This window comes from Macrotis lagotis, chromosome 2 (assembly GCF_037893015.1).
Source record: "Macrotis lagotis isolate mMagLag1 chromosome 2, bilby.v1.9.chrom.fasta, whole genome shotgun sequence".
Classification (NCBI taxonomy): Eukaryota; Metazoa; Chordata; class Mammalia; order Peramelemorphia; family Peramelidae; genus Macrotis; species Macrotis lagotis.
Window position 1 is genome coordinate 325,598,607 of NC_133659.1, and position 20,639 is coordinate 325,619,245.

Sequence of the window (20,639 nt, forward strand, 5' to 3'; positions counted from 1 at the left end):
CTGCATGCAGACCAAAGCTTACTTTCTTCAATTTTTAAAATTTGTTCTATGTATTATGATTTTTCCCTCTGTTTTCCCTTTTGATTTGATTCTTCTTTCACAGGATGATTAATATGAAAATATATTTAACATACTTATACATGTATAACCTATATTAGATTGCTTTCTCTAAGGGGTGGGCTAGGGAAAGAAAAGGAGAAAGTTGGGAAACTCAAAACCCTAGAAAAAATGATAGCTGAAAACTATATTGGCAATGTAATTGGAAAAATAAATGAAATCTAAAAATAAAAATCCTTAGGATTAAAATCAAATGATGGAAAATGTAGGTTAGACATGAAATTTATTCTCTGAGGTGGAGGCCATCTGTCTAAGATGAGCACACTCAACAGAAAGAGAGAAGCATTTATACATTAAAAGAGCAAGGGCATCATTAAAACTTTTGGCAGCTAGTGAATCAGGTTACACAATTGCTCACAAAATGTCATCCTTACATTGCATGGAGAAGATGGCTATATCATCACTGATGTAATATTTAACAAACATCAGAAATCTATGTGGTTCTCACCCAGATAAGAAGCCAGGTTTTCCAAGTTCTAATCTTGTCTTCCTTTGATAGTTTGAACAATTAAGAGGAAAGATAGAAATTCCAAATTTATAATTCTCAGTTACAAATCGCCTAGTAGAATAGTGTGTTTACTTTGACATTGGGCATACCCTTAATTTCCACTTTTTGCCACCGTGCTAAAGACTGCCATAAACATTTCAGCACACGTGGGCTCTTTCCTTCTTTCTTTGATTTCATTGGAATATAGTTCTAGTAGTGGTTCCGATGGCTCAGGGGATATGTGAAGTTTGGGGTTCCAAAGTGCTTTCCAGAACAGCTGGACCCATAACAGTAAGGAGACTCTTGGGCCATTGTACTCTGTACAGTATGAAAGGTAGATTTATGGTTTCATATAGGATTTTTTTTGGTGTTGTCCTGCTTTGAGTATAGAAATATTCTTTTTGGTGTAGAGGTTCAGAATAAAAAAATTAAGAAAAATTTGACTAATTAAAGGCAGTTATCTTGTTCCCTTAGGCTATGACGATCTGCTCCCCACCCAGCCCCCATCCAGGCAATACCACCTCTTCCAAGGTGGTCTTTCCTGACTCCCCTCATCAGAACTACCCCAAAGCGGACCTGGGGTCTCTTGTTAAGCCTTCGATTTAGACAGCATGGGGCTCTGTGGAGTAATTTAATCCGATGCCCTCATTTGACAAAGGAGGAGGCTGAATGATAATAACGGCTAGGTTTATATGGCTTTGGAAGGCCGGCTTGCTCGGGGCTGGATTTGAACTCGGGTCTGGCGAGTGGCTGCGGGGACGCCGGCTCCTAGCGACTGTAGCGGCAGCCTGGGCGCGCCGCCCCTCCCCCCGCCCTCGGGGGCGCGCACGCAGCCCGGCGGCGTCTCGGGGCCGCGGCCGCTGCGGCCCCGCCACTCCCCCCCGGCGCCCGGGGTCGCCGGCCCGACAGCAGGGGGCGCCCTCATGGGAGGGGGCGGGGGCGGGGCGGAGCTCCCGTGCCCCGGACCGAGGCGGGCGGCGGCCGAGGCGGCTGAGGAGGCGGCGGCGACAGCGGCGTCCCGGTGCCTCTGCCCGTCCCGGCCCCGCGGCGGCCCGCGGAGCGAGGAGGAGCCTCGGCGCCATGAAGCTGCGGGTCCGCGTCCGGAAGCGGACGGCGCCGCTGGAGCTGCCCGGCGCGGAACCGACGCTCGGGAAGCTGCGCGCGCACCTGCGCCAGGCCCTGCTCCCCGCCTGGGGCTACAGGTGCTGGCGCCGGGGCGGGGAGGGGCGCGGAGCGCCGCGGGCGGAGGGGCGCATGCGCGGGGCGGGCGCGCGCGGGGGAGGGGCGCATGCGCGGGCCTCGGAGCCGCGCGCGCCGGGCCGGGGGCGCCCCAACCGCCGAGGGGCGCGTGGCCTCGGGCCCGGTCCCCGGCTGTGCCCCCGGGGGTGCGGGCGCGCGAGCCCGGGGAGGGCGGGGGCACGCCGAGCCCTTCTCGAAATCCCCAATGTATTACATTTACGTCAGTTTTAATTTCCAAATTTCTAAATTTTATAAAAAATTTGAGTTTATCAAGTCGGGAGGCAGAGGCCACTGTTGAGGTAGTTTGCTCCAAACTGGAGGAAACCTTGCTGTAAGTTGTTGGGGTGACTCGGGGAAGCAAAGGAAACGGGGCAGACGATGAGGCCAACCCCGGGGCCTGGCATCAGAAAAAGGCGCGCAGAGGGCTGATTTTGGGGGGTCGCTCCCCACCCCCAGGAGCCTCCCGCAGGGCCCTGCGGGGTTTCTGCCCAGCTTCAGCTTGTAAACAAACAGCGAGTTTCCCTTTTCTGCCCTTTTTTTTCCCCTGACCCTGAATCAGTGAGGAAAGAGAAAGTGCTGGTGAAGGAAAATGCACTTTTATGTCGTTTCCCCCTTTTACTAGCTGAATGGGACGCCGCCCGCAAAAGACTAGTTCACAGACTGGGGTTTTCTTCCCGAAGCATCAGAAATGTGGGAGGCGAAGTCGGGCCCCGCGGGGAGTGCCCGGGTCCTGGCCCTCCTGATAATGATGCCCGGGCAGGGTGGCACAGGCTGAAGGGGGCAGAGGCCCCGCGTCCGTACTCGGGCTCTCTCCAGCTCCAGAACCACCTGCGGCTGGGTGGGGTTCTGGGGCCTCGTGGAGCGTTGTGGGACCAAGGCTGAATGACCAGATTTCCACCGCCTTTTTAACAATTAGATTTTTATTGCTATCTTTAGGACTTTTTTGAAGCCTAGAGTTCCCCTTATATAAGCTCTCCCTCAGTTCCTTCCCAGAGAGCCATCTCTTAAAATAAAGGAAGAAGAGAAAAAGAATCCATACATCAGAAAAACATCCCTTTAATACCCTCCCCCACAAATCCCTGCCTTCCTCTTAGGATGTATTAGGGTTTTCTCCCCATCAAGTCCCTCCTCTAGTCTTCTTTTTAGTAAACATTTTTTTTTCAGATTTTTGCATGTCACTGGGTTAGGTAATTATTAAGTGTCTGAGGCCGGATTTGAACTCAGGTCCTCCTGACTCCAGGACTGTGCCACCTAACCACCCTGTAAACACATATTTAATACTTTCGAAGATTTCCAGCAATGATAATAATAATAGTAATAATAATAATATAATAAACTGCAGCCATCCTTCCCTGACTTATCCTTCCTCTAATAGGTAGCCCTTTCCCCTTTTTTAAACTATCTTGCATTTATCCAGGTTTGAGTGGTATCCCTTCCCCTCCCCTTTGTAAAATGTAAGCTCTTTGAGGGCAGAAAGAACCTTAACAATGCTTCCTTGAGCTGAAAACCATTCCCTGCTTTACCTGGAAAGTGGGGAGGGGATGGGAGGTGAAAATTGGGTCTTTCCCTCCGGGGTAGGTGCTGTTCTACAGCTACATTTCCAATGAACAGAAAAAGACGAGTCATCCAAAGGCATCCTTGAACTGGTGGTTCTTTTGGAGACGTTTTTCCAAGTTCTGCCAAAGATGGCACCATCATTATTGGAGCAGCTGGCAGGTGTTCTGCATTTTGTTTACAGAAGCATTTTGCAGAAAGAAGCAATAGTCACTTGTTTTCTGACAACCGGGAGTAATTTCCAACCATTTAATTCTATTCTAAAATTTATATATCACTCGGCCATACAATTTAGCACCCCGTAACTGCTGAAATGAAAGGGCTTGGAATAGGAAAGAGCAAAAACTCATTTTCTTAAGCACTTTGGGGAATGAAGCTCCATGAAGAGGAAAATTATTTCCACAGAATCTGACAAGGTACTTTTTAAGTCACCCGTTAACCCTCATCAGAGTTGGTTGCCTCATCATCTAAAGGCATCACAGAGCTGTTTGATGGGATGTCTTATAATCTTTACAAGATATTCTTCACAGCAGTGTGGTGATTTCTTCACAGGGTCTTGTCATTTGTGATGGAGCCGTGATTAGAATTCTTAGCCTCTAACAGAGTCTGCTTTTAGGCCAGAGAGGGCAGCCCACCTTGTTTTCTCCTCTATTTTTAAAGTCTCACTTCCAGCAGGGCATGTATTAGGAATTATTTGTCTAATAGGGATGATGAATTCACAACATTTGCACATTCTCACTAAGCCCACTTTGTGATGAACGGTATCCACCCGTGAAATAATCCAGGTTAGAGGGTACAGGCAAAATTAAGCTGGGGTAGGAAGGATTGAACCCATGGCCCCAGTTGTGCTAACGTTGTGATTTTCCTGATTCAGTGAATTTTTGGAAAGTTGTCCATGACAGAATTGGGGTCAGGGCATCACTGTAACAGTAGAGTCCGAAGTGATAAGAGCAAGGTTGTTGGCCACGCCTGGTCCCCGGGGGTGGTTGTTCATTCGCCTTTCTGAGGTCATGCCACACATTTACTTTGGTTCTGAATGCCTAATTAAAGCTCCTAGGATTACCGATCTCCTGATCCATTTTGTTTTGGCAGTTCTGACATCCAGTTTGCAGTAACACTGAACAACAAAGATGCCCTCACTGAAGATGAGAAGACCTTGGCTTCCTATGGGATTGTTTCCGGGGACCTGATCTGTCTGATTCTTGAGGACACCAATGCAGAATCTCCCAGAGCTTCATTTTCAGATTCAGCACATTCCTCATTCCAGAGCCAGTCTGACTGGCAAGGAGAAGAGCCAGATGACCTGAGGCCCACGCAGGCAGCCCATCCTGTGACCGATAGCATGGTAAGGACCAGGACAGAAACCCCAGAGAAAGCCTTCATTTAGTGCTGAGCCTTTCCTCTCCTCAAAGTCCGGCCTGGCAGGAGGGGCTTCCAGGCTGGTCCCAGAGAGCCTTGTGCAGCTCGTGTTTCTCCATGGATGAGCTCTCAGTCCTCCTGCTCTGTTTGCGCTTGTCCAGAGTATTCATCTTTCTTTGTTGCTTCAAGAGTTTGACCTTTACTCTGCCCATCTAGCTGGGACCACTCACTTAAACACTAGTTGTAAGCATCTCCAGTTTCCTAGGAATCTGTTGTAATTGGGTATCCCCTGTTGTTTTCTTTTTCCCATTTGTGTGAATGGTGCCACTAGCTCTGACCTCTGTCTTCCCTCCTGGGGGTCGGGGGGGGGGGCGGCAACGGCTCATCACATCTAATCCTTCATCAAGTCTTGGCACTTTTCCCCTTCCAAATGTCAATGAGATTTGACCTTTCTCTGCTCCTCTTGCCCAGAATCCTACTTACTTTCTAGTCTAGGAAGTGAGACTCTTTGTGTCTGGTCAAGTCTATGTAGACCCTTTCTTAGACCAAAGATTTTAATCAGTCAAAAGAAATGTTCCAGAGATGTCCTTGGGCCCGTCCTGGAGCTTCCCCCTCCCCTCTCTCTGTGGCGACCGTGGCTGGGCCACACGCTCACTGCTTTGCCCTCTTCTTTCTCCTTATTGACTCCTTGGCTTCCTTCAAAGCCTTCTTCACAAAGGCTACCCTGTCCTTCCCCAAATGACCTTGTTTTACTTTGTATTTATTTTGATATGTGTCTGTGGGTAGGGCTGTCATTGCAGCTAGAGGGTGAGCTCTTTAAGTTTTCTTGTGTGCATACAGTAGGTGCTTAATAAAAGCATATGAGTTGATGCGCAGCATATCTTCTTACTCTTAAAGCTCGAGGGAAAGCTTGCTCTCTAGGTGCCCAACCTGAAAGCCTGGGATCTTGAGAGAAGACAAGCTGGTGCCCTCTTTAGTATCAAAGAAACCTGGCAAGGGGTTTCTCCCAGATTCTGAATTATCATGTGCTGTTGCAGAACCCCTTTCCCTGGCCTCTAGTCCCAGTCCTCTTGTGTTTATCCACATCACTCCTACTCCTCCCGGGACCCTTTTCTCCTCTGCTCTTACCTTCCTTTGTATTCTCTGGAATCCTTTTGTTAACAGACTTCTCTTTATCCCAAATCTCTTCTCAGATTCTTTTTATCTTTTTATATTCATGAAAACCTGGTTTCCTTTAGAATAAACTGCCTCTGGGACCCTCCTCTCTAGTAGTGAGGCTGGGAGAAGGAGAATTCCTAGACCTTGCTCTTCCCTGCCGCTCCAGATCTTCCCTCTGGTGACACCCTGCGTCTTCACCTTGAGCCCGGCTCTTCTGCTCCTCGCTTCCTCATCCTTCTTCCTTCTCCATTAGTCCCCCAGGTTAATGCTGCCATGACTCTGAGCCAGGTTTGTCCTTTTGTCCTCACTGTCTTTCAGGGCTTCTACCTTATCCTGCTTTCTCAGGCCGCTGCCCCTCATTTGGCCTGTTTTTGATCAGTTCTATTATCCATCACCCTCAGCCTTTGAATCCCTTGTCCTCTTGTCTTTTTACTCTTTGTTCCTTGACCTTTAGTTGTTCTCTGAGAACTCTTCTAGGCCCTTCTGTACTCCTGGTGTCTCATTCTCCCTCTGTGTTCTGTTATCTCTCTCTGTGGGGGCTAAGGCTTCCATGCAGGCCTGGCCTGACATCCCCGGCTGTCCTGGATGTCCCACCTGCATCTCCAGGGAACATGCTCCATTCCTCCTCCCTCCCCACTTGCCTCAACTCAGCTTTCTCATTTCTGTGGAAGGTCCCTCCATTCTTTTGTCCTGCAGCTTTGCAGCCTCAGAATCATCCTGGACTTCCTTGTTCTCCCTCATTTACCTCTCTTATGGATTCTTTCCCCATGTGGCTTTTTCCTCTGCCCCTTTCTCCTTAGTTTCATGGCCACTGTCCTGATTTAGGCCCTTATCACCTCTGATCCTGGACTGTTGAAATCACTTCCTCAGATGTCCTTGCTTCATAGATCCTCAGGCCTGCTCTCCTAGGGAACCAACCCATCTTTCATATAGTTGTCCCTCTGTTGTTGTTCTTCTCAAAAATCTCCTTCACTCCCTGGGGATGTTAGGATGAGATTCAATGCTTCCCCACTGGGCTCCAGTTTCAGACTTGATTTCATTTCTCTCATTCACCACTCTCCTGTCCAGCCAGAGTGGTCCCTCATCGTGTCCCCAGATGGATGATCTCCCTCCCACTCAGTTGCTCCCCTCCTCTCTTTCTCTTCAGATTTTAGCTGCTTTTCTTATGGGGCAGGTGGCCCCTTCTTGGAATTATTGTCTCCATCCTTCTGTTTCTTGGTATTTACTGAACTTCATCACTACTCTCTTACCCTAGGAGAAGGTCAGCTCCTAGGATGCAAGGCTGGATTCAAATTGGCCTCACCCCCCATGCCTGGTCTATTGCCCAGCTGATGAGCCTGGATGTGATTCTCCCTCTCAGTCCTTCTTTCTCTTTGCCCCCCTTTTCTCTCCATCCTAGATAACTTACAGAGAGATCAGAAAAGGAGGATCAGGTAATCAATAGGTCTCCTAAGTGTTGGTCCCAGTTGTGCCTCCATTTATCCTTCCCCTACGAGACACATTTCCCATAGTTGAAGTTAGCTCTCCTCTAGGCTTCTGGTCACCTCCTCCCTCTGGGTTTAGAATTGGGCACAGCTGAGGGTCCCTTACTTGTGTTAGGAGGAGGGGCAGCCCACCAGTGTCTACCATTAGTTGGCACCTAATTGAACATGTTGCCTACTCAGACTTAGAGGCCTTTTGAACTCCCATCCTGTGGTTGGACTTTTTTTTTGGAATATAAAGGGGGGAGTCACATTTGTTTCTCTTCAATTCTGTCTTATTTTAGCCCAGTATCTCAACCCATCAGGATTCTGTTTGATCCTAATTTGGTCCTCACCCAACATGTCAGCTCTCCTGGCCAATTTCTGTTAATTTGAGAATTATTCCAGCCATGTTTTCATCAAAATAGTGGATAGAAATGTAGGAAACAAGCCTGCAGTTTGATGTAAAGAATGGTCACTGGTTATCAGTCAGAGGCCTCTGTTTGACCCTATCCCATTGCCCCTGGGACTCTTGGCATGCTGTTGATCTCTCCAGACCTTGGCCTCCTTCACTGCAGTGGTAGGGCTCTGATCTTTTGGATGGGCATGAGGACAGAAGTCAGAAGCCAGATAGCCAGGGCTTGACACCTGAATGGGAAACAGCTCATACATTTCTTTTTCTTTTTTTTTTTTTGCAAGGCAATGGGGTGAAGTGGCTTGCCCAAGGCCACACAGCTAGGTAATTATTAAGTGTCTGAGACTGGATTTGAACCCAGGTACTCCTGGCTCCAGGGTCGGTGCTCTATCCACTGTGCCACCTAGGTGCCCCCAGCTCATACATTTCTCTAGGAGTTTGCAGGATGATAAGATGAAGGGTGGCAGAGTTACATGGCAGAGAATCTTTTAAGGATAGGGAGAGATAGGGTGATATAATGGGGTAGGCTCCTGGGGTACAAGGGGCCATTGTGTTCTCAGGAACATTGAGTGGCATTTGTCGGAGAGGTCAGTTGGTCAGGAAGCATTTATAAGAAGAGGAAGAAAGCCTTTGTAACCACAAGAGTATGTCAAAGGACCAGGTATCTCCCTTTAGTCTCTTTTTTTTTATTAAATTAAATTTAGAAAAAAATAAATTTCTTTGTTTATTTTGCCAACTACAGGTAAAGATAATTATCAACAACCATTTTTTTGGGTAAGATTTTGAGTTCCATGTTTTTCCTCTCTCCTTCCCTTTCCTCCCCCCTCCTCTAGAAAGAGAGTGATCTAATATAGGTCATACATGTATAATTACATTAACTATATTTTCATATTGATCATGTTGTAAAAGAAGAAAAAAAGACACGGGAGGAAAAAAGTAAAACATAAAACAAATTTTTAAAAGTGACCATAGTATATGTTTGTCTGTACTCAGACTCCATAATTCTTTCTCTGAGGGTGGATGGCATCGTTCAACACAAGTCCTTTAGAACTGTCTTTGGTCACTGACCTGCTGAGAGGAGCTGTGTCTGTCATAGTGGAGCCATCTCATAGCGTTGCTGGGTGTGATGTTCTTCTGGTTCTGCTCGCTTCACTCAGCATCAGTTCTTGCAGGTTTTTCCAGGCTTTTCTAAAGTTCTTCCACTCAAGATTTCTTTCAGAACAATAGAATTCCATCCTATTCATATGCCAGAGCTTGCTCAGCTATTCCCCAATGGATGGACTTCTCCACGATTTACAATTCTTGGACACCACAAAAAGAGCTGCTATGAAGATTCTTGTACATGTGGGTCTTTTCCTTTTTTTATGATCTCTGGGACCCAGACCTAGCAGTGGCATTGCTGATCAAAGGGTTTGCAAAGTTTTGGACCCCCTTGGGTGGAGGTCCATATTGCTCTCTAGAATGATTGGATCAGTTCACAAGCCCCCCAACAATGCATTGGTGTCCCACTTTTCCCACATCTCCTCACATTGATTATTTCCTTTTTTTTCTCATAGTGGTCAATGTGATAGGTATGAGGTGGTGCCTCAGAGTTGTTTTAATTTGCTTTTCTCTAATGACTAGTAATTTAGAGCATTTTGAGGGTCTTTGAAGATGCTCAGAGCTGCCCAGCCTTGGCCTCCAGCTTGTGATGATTGGCCTCTCCTCTCAGTGTCTTCCCCATCTGATCTTTGTTCTGGGCTGGAAGCCACATGTCTGATTAAGGACAAATTCACACTCTTTTCTTTTTCAGCCAGGATCCAGTCTAGCCTTTGGTTCTGAGTTAATTCGGGAGGATGTCGATATGGAAGAAGGTGCAGGGTTGTATCCCACAGAACCAATGCTGTGCAGTGAAGCTGTGGATGGGCAGGTACCTCATTCCTTGGAGACGCTATACCACTCAGCTGAATGTAGCAGTGCCAACGATGCCTTGATCGTCCTGGTGCATCTTCTGATGCTGGAGTCTGGCTTCATCCCCTTGGTAAGTCCTGGGAGAGAGGCCTGGGTCAGGGATCGGGGTCAGCCGTTGCCCCTGGCCCATTGCTCATGGCATCATGTGGCGGGGGTAAATCACTGCCCCTCTCTGGGCCACACTTGAATTCTCTCTGAAGTGATAAAATTTTGTTGTGTGATGGAGCTTTTGTCTTGTTCCTGACTGCCTGTGACCCTGCAATGTACAGTAAACTGACAGCATACTGTGACACTGGTGTGTTGTGAAAGTGTTAGCGAGGGGCTGTGGGGGCCGCCCAGGCTGAATGGGGTAGAGGGGTTGCAGATGGGCTGTGTGTATGAGTGAAGCGGGGGTAGCTGGAAGTTCTAGGGAGGGGCTGCTCACGAATGCCGAGCTGCCCTGTCTTCCACAGGCCTGGAAAGAAGGGAGCTGGGCCCTGCGGTTCTGGAGAGTGGCGAGTGAGGCTTCCTGCCTCCTCCCTGACATCCAGGAGTTGTCTGGCCTTCTGCCTTCTTTATCTTGTCTGACATCATTTGTACCTGTCCTGTCCCCTTCCCCACTTCCAGAATCTTGTGTTTTATGCTATTTCTCTTGCCAGGTATAAGACAACAAGTGTCATTGGAATGTAGGAGTTTTGTTGTGTTGATTTATAGCACAGACGACTTGATTTGGGATGGAAGGAAATGGGGACTAAGATGGTTATTTCTAGACTTTGAGCATCTTGAAATGTTGGTTGGTTTGTTACAAATATCTCCTTTCTTTTATGTGTGCCCAGGGGACTGAAGCAAAAGCCATGTCCATGCCTGAGAAGTGGAGGTCAGGTGGTGTCTATAAGCTGCAGTATACACACCCACTCTGCGAAGATGGCACTGCTGCCCTCACCTGCGTGCCTCTGGGGAGCCTCATCGTCATAAATGGTAACCACACTGGCCCCCAGGCGACTGCCACCTGAATCTCCTTTTATTACATTCCCACAAAGCCCCATTGCTATTGTTCACCAGGAGCTCTGCTCTATCTGCACCGTCCAGTCTTTCAGCCCTCCTTGGCCTTGGTTTTCTCATCTGTAATGTCCTCTGGCTCCTGGGGTCAGGGTCTTGGACCAACTGGATTGCCTGGCGTGTATTCCAGGCCAGCCGGGCACCAGCCCGTAGCCTCTTCCTCTGGGTGAGGGGTGCTGGAGAAAGGGAAATCTTTCAGGGGAGATCTGAGTAGGCAGCGCAGTGTGGGGAGCATGATGAAGGAGTGTGGCAGAGGCTTTACCTCCCTTTCCAGGGCCTCATTCCCAGGACGGCAGGTGGTACAGTGCTTGGGTAGGAATGTCACTCAGAATAATAACTCGAGAAAGAAAAATAGCCACAAAGAAGTGTTGAGGGCTGGGATTTTTAAGATGCCACCCTGGCATTTTATGAACAGTCCCACCACTGCCCAAGGCCCTTGACAGCCACTTGTGGCTGTGGACAATCCTTTGAGAACCACTGGTCCTTTGGAGAACTTTCTAGCCTTTGTTTCTGGCATTTTGGGGATTCTAGATTTTGCCGACCAGTTTGCAATTCAATATTTGAATGGCCACTCTTTGAACAACAGTGTTGTTCTCATTCAGTCCAACAATTTGGGGTATCCTTGATTCTCAGAGGTGAATAGGAAATCCTCTCTAATCGACCTGACTCTGAATTCTTAGATGCAGTGGATTGGATTTGATGGCATGCTCTTGACTCCTTCCCCTTGGGGGCAGGGATGGGCCTTTAGTGTTCCAGGTTAGATTGAATTAAGCCTAAAATGAATCATTTTTGAAAAGCAATATCATCTTTTTGGACTTTCTCCTGATATTTTTGGTTAAAAAGCAACATGTATCTAGTATCAGCTGCATGCCAGACCCTGTGAATACAAAGACAAACATGTAAGAGCCCTGCCCTCAGGGAGCTTACCTTCCATGGAGGAGACAGCTCCACAGAGGCCCATTCAAGAGACCTCCAAAGTCAGTATTTGGTAACCAGAGAAGGGACATGCAGACATCTGAAATTTGCTTTTGAGGGCTTTAGTAAGTGCACCCCTAGCCTGGCCAATAGGTCTGGGCTCCTGCTCCTCCCCTGACCCCGGGAGTCTCTGCGACCTGCCCTGGGGAAAGGGAGGCTCTCTGGGGTTGGGGTCAGGCTGGCATGTTTGACTTGGAGCCCTCAGTCTTGGCTTCATGTGGAAGTGAAGATGCCTTTTGCATCTTGGGCCTCTTGTGTCCTTGTCCTTTGGGGTGTCTCAGTCCCTCACAGACTTTCACAGGAGGTAGACATTTCAGGCTTACTTCTCATATATGCTCCCAGTTCTTCCTTCCCCATACACATGCCCAGGAGCACATCACTGCGCCTTTCATGGATGTGATGAAGTGTCCCTTTGTGTGTGTGGGACTAGCAGGGGTCCTTGGGCAGAGGCAGGGCTGCCCACCACTTGGGCCCTTGGGGTGGGAAGCTCTGTGGTATTCATCTCAGGGGCAGGCTCTGGGACTCACTGCCAGAGGTTAAGTCAAAAACAAACCGAGTTATTAGTGACCTTGTTAGAAATAATGACTTCATTGTGCTTCACTGCCTCCCTCCTGTTAGCCTGTTAGCCTAGCTGCATTTGTTTCAATTGCTAACAAGCTGCTGTTGGCAATACTTCCTAGGCATACATATAAAGACTCTTACTGTATTTTATCATGGTGCTTTACGGGGACTTCACTTCATGAGAAGGCAGATTTAACTTGCTAGCTCATTAGGTAAGGAATAGGTTAATGGTTTACAACAAATCATTGTGTATAATTGTTCCTTTAAGAAGACTATAGGATAGACAAAGCCACAAAAGCAGACAGGAATGAGGGTAATCTCACTGTTTTTGTTTTTAATTTTGCAGCTACACTGAAAATCAACAATGAGATTAAGAGTGTGAAAAGATTACAGCTATTGCCAGAATCTTTTATTTGCCCTCATGAACAAGGTAATTCAACTTTATGAGTTATTTGAAAACCGAAGCTCTAGGGATGCTTTGTGCATCTGGGATTAGCCTAGAAAGTGACTAGATGTGATGTTTGGGAGAAGAGGCCTATATCACTTGATTTTTGTGAATTCTATTTCTCCCCCAAAATGTTATTCAATAAGGTTATGTATTTCCCTGTTCCCTAAGAGTACTGAATTATCTAATATTTAGAGAACATCACTGTAAGTAGTAGCAATTTATCCTGCTCATTAGGTTGTGGTTAGGGCTTAATCATTTTTGAGAAGCAATGCCATCTTTTTGGATTCTTTCTCCTAATATTTTTTGTTAAAAAGCAACCATGTATTGAGAATCAGCTGCATGCCAGACCCTGTGGATACAAAAACAAACATGTAAGAGCCCTGCCCTCAGGGAGCTTACCTTCCATGGAGAAGACAGCACGTCTGCACAGAGGCCCATCCAAGAGACCTCCAAAATCAGTATTTGGTAACCAGAGAAGGGACAGCATGAGTGGTTGGGAGGACCAGGGAAAGCTTCTTGTCACAGGGACCCTTGAGTCAAGTCTTGAAGCCTCCATGAGATGCTCCTGTGGGGGACAACAGTCGGGGTGCAGGGCCAGTTGGGGTGAAGGGTGGGGAGGGGAGGGGTGGGGAGATGGAGCCTCTGCTGGGGGGGGGCACCCAGTAGACCATTTCTGGGGAAGTAGAACAGCAGGTGAGGATGGGAAGACTGTGAGAAATCTGCAGAGCTAAGGAAGGGTCAGGGAGTGAAGAACTCTGCATGCCCGCCGCAGAGTTTCTGTGGATTCTAGAGGCAGTAGGATATGCAGCGATCCGATCTCTTCCACATCATGACTTTCCCCATCACAGTTTCAATATGTTGTGGGTCAGCATAAGAAATTCCATGGGAATTTTGTGGGAGTTTGGCAGAGAATATGCTTATCTATGTATATATAGTAGCAACCTCATAAAATAAAAAATTCAGAGTTCTTCACTGGTACAAAAGAAAGCTAAAAATTTTTCCGTGGATTTTCTAGATCTCCAGAGTGCCATACCCCTAACCCCCGTGATGTGGAAGAGATAACGGTTCAGTGTAAAACTTATGCTCCCTGAAAAGAACATTCTATGCCACTTTAAGAAGCCTAAGAAGATATTGAAAGAAAACATCCTCAATGGTTTTTGTGTCCATATAAACCCACTCACAGTCAAGGATATGATACCAGTTTGGCCAGGGTTTGCAATGGGAGAGCCTACCTGATGCCCCCGCTGAGGAGGGCAGGAGTGTGAGTTAAGCCCAGGCTCATTTAGTGGTAACCCTGCTTCCTCTGAGGCCGGGCTGCTGCCTGCCCCAGGCCTGGAAGGGCTGTGGGGTTTGGCTCTCACCTAGAAGTTAGTATTCTACAGGGCGTGTTGCTCATGACCTTCCAGAAAGTGTCCTTTAGGGCTGGGTGGGCCATTAAACAGTAGAGCTTATTACAGTCTTTCTTATGGAATGTTAACATTGGAGCTGTCTATAAAAGCCACAGGTATGCTTGAAGTTGGTTGGAATTGGATCTAGACATTTCTGTAAGTATTAGCATAGGATAAATTGAGAAAGACCCACCTTGAAAACAGCAGTGTCCCACATGAACGCCTTAGGAGATTGTCCCATGTCCCCCGAAATGCTAGTGGTGTGTGTGTTGTGGGGAGGGCTTCTATGAGAGAATTTTGGAGTCTTTGGTGTTATATTTTCCCTTCCAAAATATTGCAGGTGGAGATTATGGATATATCAAAAAACATGATGCTTGGCAGACTTATGCATGAAAATTGTCTTTTCCATGGGGGGAATTTGGTGCCCCTTGGCCTCTAGGCCAACATTTATGAGTCATATACTTTCAAGCCTAGCTGTGCCTGAACTGAACATGCAGAATCTTTACCAGAATGCACTTCACATTCAGATGCCTTATTTGGCCACTTTTAAATAGGGACAAAGGGATTATCAGTAGGGAGCAGAGAGAAGATGAATAATGGGCCCTTCATTCATAATCGGCTTCAACTAAAAACCATTTAATTTTCGAAGGTCATTTTTTAAAATGTTTAAAAGGCTATTTTTGTTAACAAATTTTTGTATAGTTGATTTTTACTGCAGTGAAAACTCATTAATTATTGAAGGCAGTCCCATAAGTCTTTAATTGGCATAGTTCTTCCCATGTGAATGGTACCATTAGTTTTGATCAATTTGAACTCTCCAGCTATATCTTAAAGTGTGAGACTATATTTTCCTCCACAGGCTGTGTTAGAAAATTGTGAATTCACACTTTAATGTGAATTTAATCTAGATTTTAATATTGCACTTCTGCAGAGGATTTCATTGTCAGTAGTGTTTTGGGGGATGCCAGGATCATAGGCTGATTCTTACCCTTACCTATGCTGTGACCTCAAGAAGTCTGACTTGGCCCATCACTGCTGCCGCCACCGTCACCACCACCATGAGACTTAGCTGGTGATATTCTTCACTCATCAGATGGGTGCAATGTCCAACCTGTCCTTCCAGCCCCAGAGGACTGGTTCTTCTCCAGTTCTCCTAGGAATGTGTGTTAACTCCATATGTAGGTTTTAATGAGAATTTGGTTTGACAAAAAGATCCAAATTTTCAAACCATTGAATTAAGTGGCTGTTTTTCAGAGAGTGTTGGGTTGCTTGTCTTCAGACTCTTCTATCTTTTGTTTCAGCAAAGGAAAATGTGGCCACCAAATACAAAGACCTTCAGAAGCTGTCCCGCCTTTTTAAGGACCAGCTGGTCTATCCTCTTCTGGCTTTTGCTCGACAAGGTGAGTGATGACAAAGTGCTGGTGACATTCGGTTACATCCTGGGCCTGAGTTGAACCACCGTTTATTAAATTGGGTGTGTGTTCATCTTTGCTGTCGATTAGCCAGATCACCTTGGGGCTAAAGGGAAGAAAAGCCAGTGGTCAGAGAAGGGGGCATTGGGAGAGGTCAGAGCAAGGGATTGGGGACCTGGGAGGGATTCCTGTAAGAGATGATATTCCAGCTGGGCCTTGAAGGGAGGAACATGAATCTGGGGGATTTCTTGTTTCCTTTTCTTTTTAGTTTGGGGCATTGGAATTGTGTGATCATTTTATTGTAAACTCTTAGTCTGGGATTAATAGTTCCTCAAGTTTGAGAGACCTGTGGCCCGGGGGGAGGGGGGTCAGTAATTTTCCCATGAAGGAGTAATTTGGGTGTATTGGCAATAGCATTGGGGCTACTGATCAGGGTCAGCCTTCTGTCTTCTTTGCCAGGCTGCCTCTCATGTTGAGGAAGCTATCAGGTGTTTGCTTTTGTGTAGACCACTTTTTTTTTTAAAGTTTTGCAAAGCAAATGGGGTTAAGTGACTTGAACAAGGTCACACAGCTAGGTAATTATTATGTCTGAAGCCAGATTTGAACTCAGGTACTCCCGACTCCAGGGTCCGTACTCTATCCACTGCACCACCTAGCTTCCCCATGCGCCACCTAGTCACTCCTCTCTTTTTTTTCACCTTTACATGACTGTAAAGCATTTCAGCACTCTTACATTTGCTTTTGCTGATTTCTATTTCATTATATCAACATTTCTGAATTTCAGACTCTCCAAATTGTAGACAATGTCCTATTAAAAAAACCCAACAATAATATATTCAATGTGTTCAAATATCAGTGGGTCCACAAAAACCTATAATTTTTCAAAAGTTTACAACAAATAAAGGCTTTCCTTGAATTGGTCTGAGAAGTAATCTAGAGGGGGAAAAACATCAATGATCCATTTCAGAGCCCAGTGTAATGAATGTTGAGGCTGCAGAGCATCCTTCCCTTTATCCATTCAAAATGCTCAGAGGCTTATGGGAAGGAGCACCAGATCTTGAGCTTTGGAAATGGAGGTTCTTGGGACATTGTTAAAATTGGTCAAAGATTAAGTCATTTTATTGATTATGACCCAATTTTAAAACCCTTTAAAGAAAACAACCAGAATAGACTTTAAAAGTCTTGATACTCATGTAAGACTTCACATAGAATGAGTTCTCTCTATTATTATAAAGAATGTTATGAAAATTACCTCTAAAATCCTCTAAAAATTTGAATTTCTACAGGAACTGGTCTTATTATAAACCAACCCTTTTAATGAAGGCCTGACATGGTGCAATTAATCTACATTCTGTCTGAAGACCAGTACACATCAAACCCTATTGTTAAAACTCTAAGGAATTATCCTCTGGCTATTCAGGAATGTGGTAATGGTCTCTGACCACTGTTATGCCACATGCTCCCTTCTGGGCAAAAATGTATATGGATTAAAAGTTTGCTGTGGGTTATGCAGGAGTGAATGTATAATTTACATTACCACCAAGGCCTGGTTTTTGAATCGATTCATAAATACCCAGCTTCTGGAGAGCTGGCTGGGAAGTTATCAGAGTACCACAGAACCAATGACTCATTTTTCTTTTCTTTTCTAGCTTTAAACTTGCCCGACGTGTTCGGTTTGATCGTCCTTCCATTGGAATTAAAACTGCGTATTTTCCGGCTCTTAGATGTCCGTTCAGTCCTGTCTCTGTCTGCAGTTTGTCGTGATCTTTTCATTGCTTCGAATGACCAGCTCCTGTGGCGGTATATGTACTTGCGAGATTTTCGAGGTGATTTTCAGAGTATTCTAATTAATGATGACCAAGACCTAGTTTTCCCCGTCTCTGTTTGAAAGCTTAATGGAGTTTAACAGGAGTTTTTAATAGTCTCCATTAGCTGTTTTCCTCAAAGTGCTTTAAAATTAATTGATTGTTACCACTAGCATGAATTAGACCAGAAAGAGTCTGGCCTTTGTGTGGCTTCCCAAATGTCCTGAGAGCTCCCACTTCTCATCTCATTCCAGTATTCCCCTACATGCATATGGCCCATTATGTAAATGAATGTGGCAGCCAGCTTCCCCAAAAGGGAAATCCCCACCATGCAGATAATCTTTGCTAAGGAATGCTAGCCCTGATCCTGCTGGGAAAACTGTTCTGTAAAAACATGGAACATTTAAAGATGAGGGGAAGCCATGGGAAGCAAGAGAAACTTATGAATAAAAGATGTCCACAGGACATGACTGCCCATGGTCCTCATTTCCTCTCTCTTCCCTCCTGCTATCTGAAATGCTCCCAAGGAGAGTTTGATTTGGGCTTCACACCTATCTGAAATGCTCCCAAAGGAGAGTTTGATTTGGGCTTCACACCTATGTGTGAATTAGTGTACCAGACACCTTTCCTTGTGCTGTTTCGCTAGCTTCCTTTGCCCTAAAAGTCAGAATTTTGAAGGAGCCCCACCTTTGGGGCTCTCTCTGATCCCCAGTTAACTCAGCCATGGCCAGTGAGAAAGCTGGGGGCTTGAAAACCATGGATCCTGCACTTGAGAGATGAACAGGGAGAGGAGGGAGGGAACCAAGCAGGAGGGCAGGTGGGGAGGCCCCTTCTTCCTCCTCTCGAGGTGGCTATACTAAGTTCTCAGAGGGGGGCTGGATGGCACGAGTCACGGCCCTCATCCAAGGATTAGCCTCACTGTGCTCATGGGATCCTTGCCCTCATGTTGGCTACCAGAAGCCTGAATTTGGAGGTCACAGGAGGGGGGGAGCATGGAAGGGGTGTGTGCCACCTGGTATGAACCCAGGCTGCCTCAGGGGCTCCTCCATTTAGGGACCCGCTTTGAACTTTGACTTGAGGCAAATATGTCTAGGTTGGTTTTCAACCTGCATAGGAGGATAATGGTTAGAGGGTCTGACTTGGCCTCCTGAGGCTGGGGGAGTTTTACAGCCTTAAGCTGTCTGGCAGTGTGATGCAGGGGGTGAAGGTCAGAGAGGGGTGATCAGTTTGTGTCGGGGGAGTGCCTGTGCTGGGCACTGATGAAGTGATGGAGTAGGACCCTTCAACCCCCTCAAGTGGATTTGGGGGGGGTGGAGAGGAGATGGTGTGAGACCATCATGTGGCTGTGGCAGTGGCTCCAGACTTCGGGCACTAGATTGTTCCCAAACTTCACTCCCAACACCAGGTGCCTTCTAAAGGTTCCGAGCACCCTTTAGAAGAACCTACGAAATAGCCTGAGGATCAAGGAAGCAGGTGAACTGCGGCAGCAAAGGAAGCTGAGTGGAACCTTCTCAAGGGGAGGATCTCCATGGTCATATCATGGAGCCTGTGGGGTTCCTCTGTTCCCCAAGCTGAGAAATTGCCCCAATAGCTACTCTTCTGAAGCAAAAGATTCCCAGACCTGAGATGAGCTCGCTGCAGAAGGGGGCAGTCACAAAGCAGTGATCTGGGCAGTTCTACCCATGAGGAGGCCCATGAGATCGAGGCCTGGTCAGGTTCAGGCCACTCTGTTTAAGATAACAGGACATGGGTGCACAAAATGGAAGGGGGCGTCTTGTGAATTATGTGACACGCTCCAATCACGTTGGACAAATGAAGTCTTATGGTAATTAACTTGGACATTTCTCCCTCTTTGCAGATTGTGCCGTCAGACCTCGAGACACTGATTGGAAAGAAGTAGGTGCTTTTCACACACTTGGACGACCACTGTACAGAGCGGGGAAGAAGGGTTAGCAGTTAGGGAGTCCCCCAGTCATTGATCTCAAATGAAAGGGTTTGAGGGGAGGGCAACTTCTTGGGAGCCAGCAAGACCCTTCTTAAGCTAACCCAGCAGAGATGGGATCAGTCCTGGGATTTGTGGATTGGTTCATGGATAGCTTTAGTTTTCTGACTACAATTGGGCTGCAGCCCTTAGATGGAGGCTTCTTAGGTTCCTTTCCTCAGGAAGTTGGGCTCTTCATAAATGGTTGTTGGGCCTACACTTAGGGCCCTTTCACTTGGGGAAGAAGGAACTAGATGGGAATTTCCCTTGGGAAAGAATAGTGTTGGTGAACCTGTAACTTGAAACTATACTCGGCTGTCTTTCTTCAGCTCTACAGGAAGCAAAAACAGAGGAGAGATGCTCTGAGATGGAGGCACCCCATGTTTCTGCCCCCGCTGCCCCACCCCCTGCCATTCTACCCCAACCCCTTCCCCCCCAACCCCATGTATCCCCCAGGGATTATTGGCGGTGAATTTGATGAGAGACCAGTGCCTCCTTATGTTGGAGACCCAATCAATTCACTCATTCCTGGCCCTGGGGAAACGCCCGGTCAGTTCTCCCCATTCAGACCCCATTTCGATCCAATGGGCCCGATTCCAGGGCCCAATCCTGTCCTGCCAGGGCGAGGTGGCGCTAGTGACCGTTTTCCCTTCAGGCCCAGCCGTGGTCGGCCAACTGACATCCGCCTGTCCTTCATATGATCGTTTTTAAGCCCATTTGAGCTTGTGTTAGATTCTGTTTTATTTTTTCCCTTAAAACAACAATGTCATCTCCTTGGGGCTTCATATCCTTAGTGTTTTTCTCATGGTTGTGCACTCCTAGAGGGCCTTTGACTGGTCCTGCTTCAATTTTCCTATGGGGGAGTGTGCTTGGATCACTAGGTTGCTGAAGGCTTCCCTGAGAAAGGGATACAACTCAAAAAGAGGAGGCGGCTGGAGCTCCCCGTTCTCAGAAGGATGTCAAGGTTGCATCAGATAGACAGCTTAACATGCAAGTAACACGTCCGCTCTGACTTTTCTTACAGAAAGATGTATAATAAATACTTAGGAGACCTTCCCAACCTGACTTGGGCCTTGTTAACTATCAGAAACTCTTCTCCCTGGTGTTGAATTCTAGAGGATTCCTACAAGGCCTTCAGGATACTATCTCTGGGGGCCTTCTCAATTAGGGAATGTGTGTGATGAATGGGTGATGAATGATTTGTCCCTGAAAACCAATTTTGTGTCTGTCTTTGAACATCTTGCTGCCTAATTGGTGATCTGCTGTTTTCAAAAAATTATTACATGAAAAGC

At 46.8% G+C, this 20,639-nt stretch overlaps 1 protein-coding gene across 1 annotated transcript; it reads left to right on the forward strand.

The window, feature by feature from the left end:
* The first annotated feature begins 1,469 nt into the window (after positions 1-1,469).
* Positions 1,470-20,407, forward strand: FBXO7 (F-box protein 7). The gene is made up of 9 exons (XM_074226783.1): positions 1,470-1,806; positions 4,490-4,742; positions 9,582-9,809; positions 10,555-10,696; positions 12,660-12,743; positions 15,451-15,549; positions 17,211-17,387; positions 19,225-19,262; positions 19,677-20,407. The coding sequence occupies exons 1-9, from the start codon at positions 1,685-1,687 to the stop codon at positions 20,046-20,048; spliced, it is 1,515 nt and encodes a 504-aa protein (XP_074082884.1). The 5' UTR covers positions 1,470-1,684; the 3' UTR covers positions 20,049-20,407.
* The last annotated feature ends 232 nt before the right edge of the window (positions 20,408-20,639 follow it).

Coding starts and splice junctions, on each gene's coding strand:
- FBXO7 (XM_074226783.1), top strand. CDS start 1,685: ATGAAGCTGCGGGTCCGCGTCCGGAAGCGGACGGCGCCGCTGGAGCTG. Junction 1,807..4,489: donor CTCCCCGCCTGGGGCTACAG/GTGCTGGCGCCG, acceptor TTGTTTTGGCAG/TTCTGACATCCAGTTTGCAG. Junction 19,263..19,676: donor GAGACACTGATTGGAAAGAA/GTAGGTGCTTTT, acceptor GTCTTTCTTCAG/CTCTACAGGAAGCAAAAACA.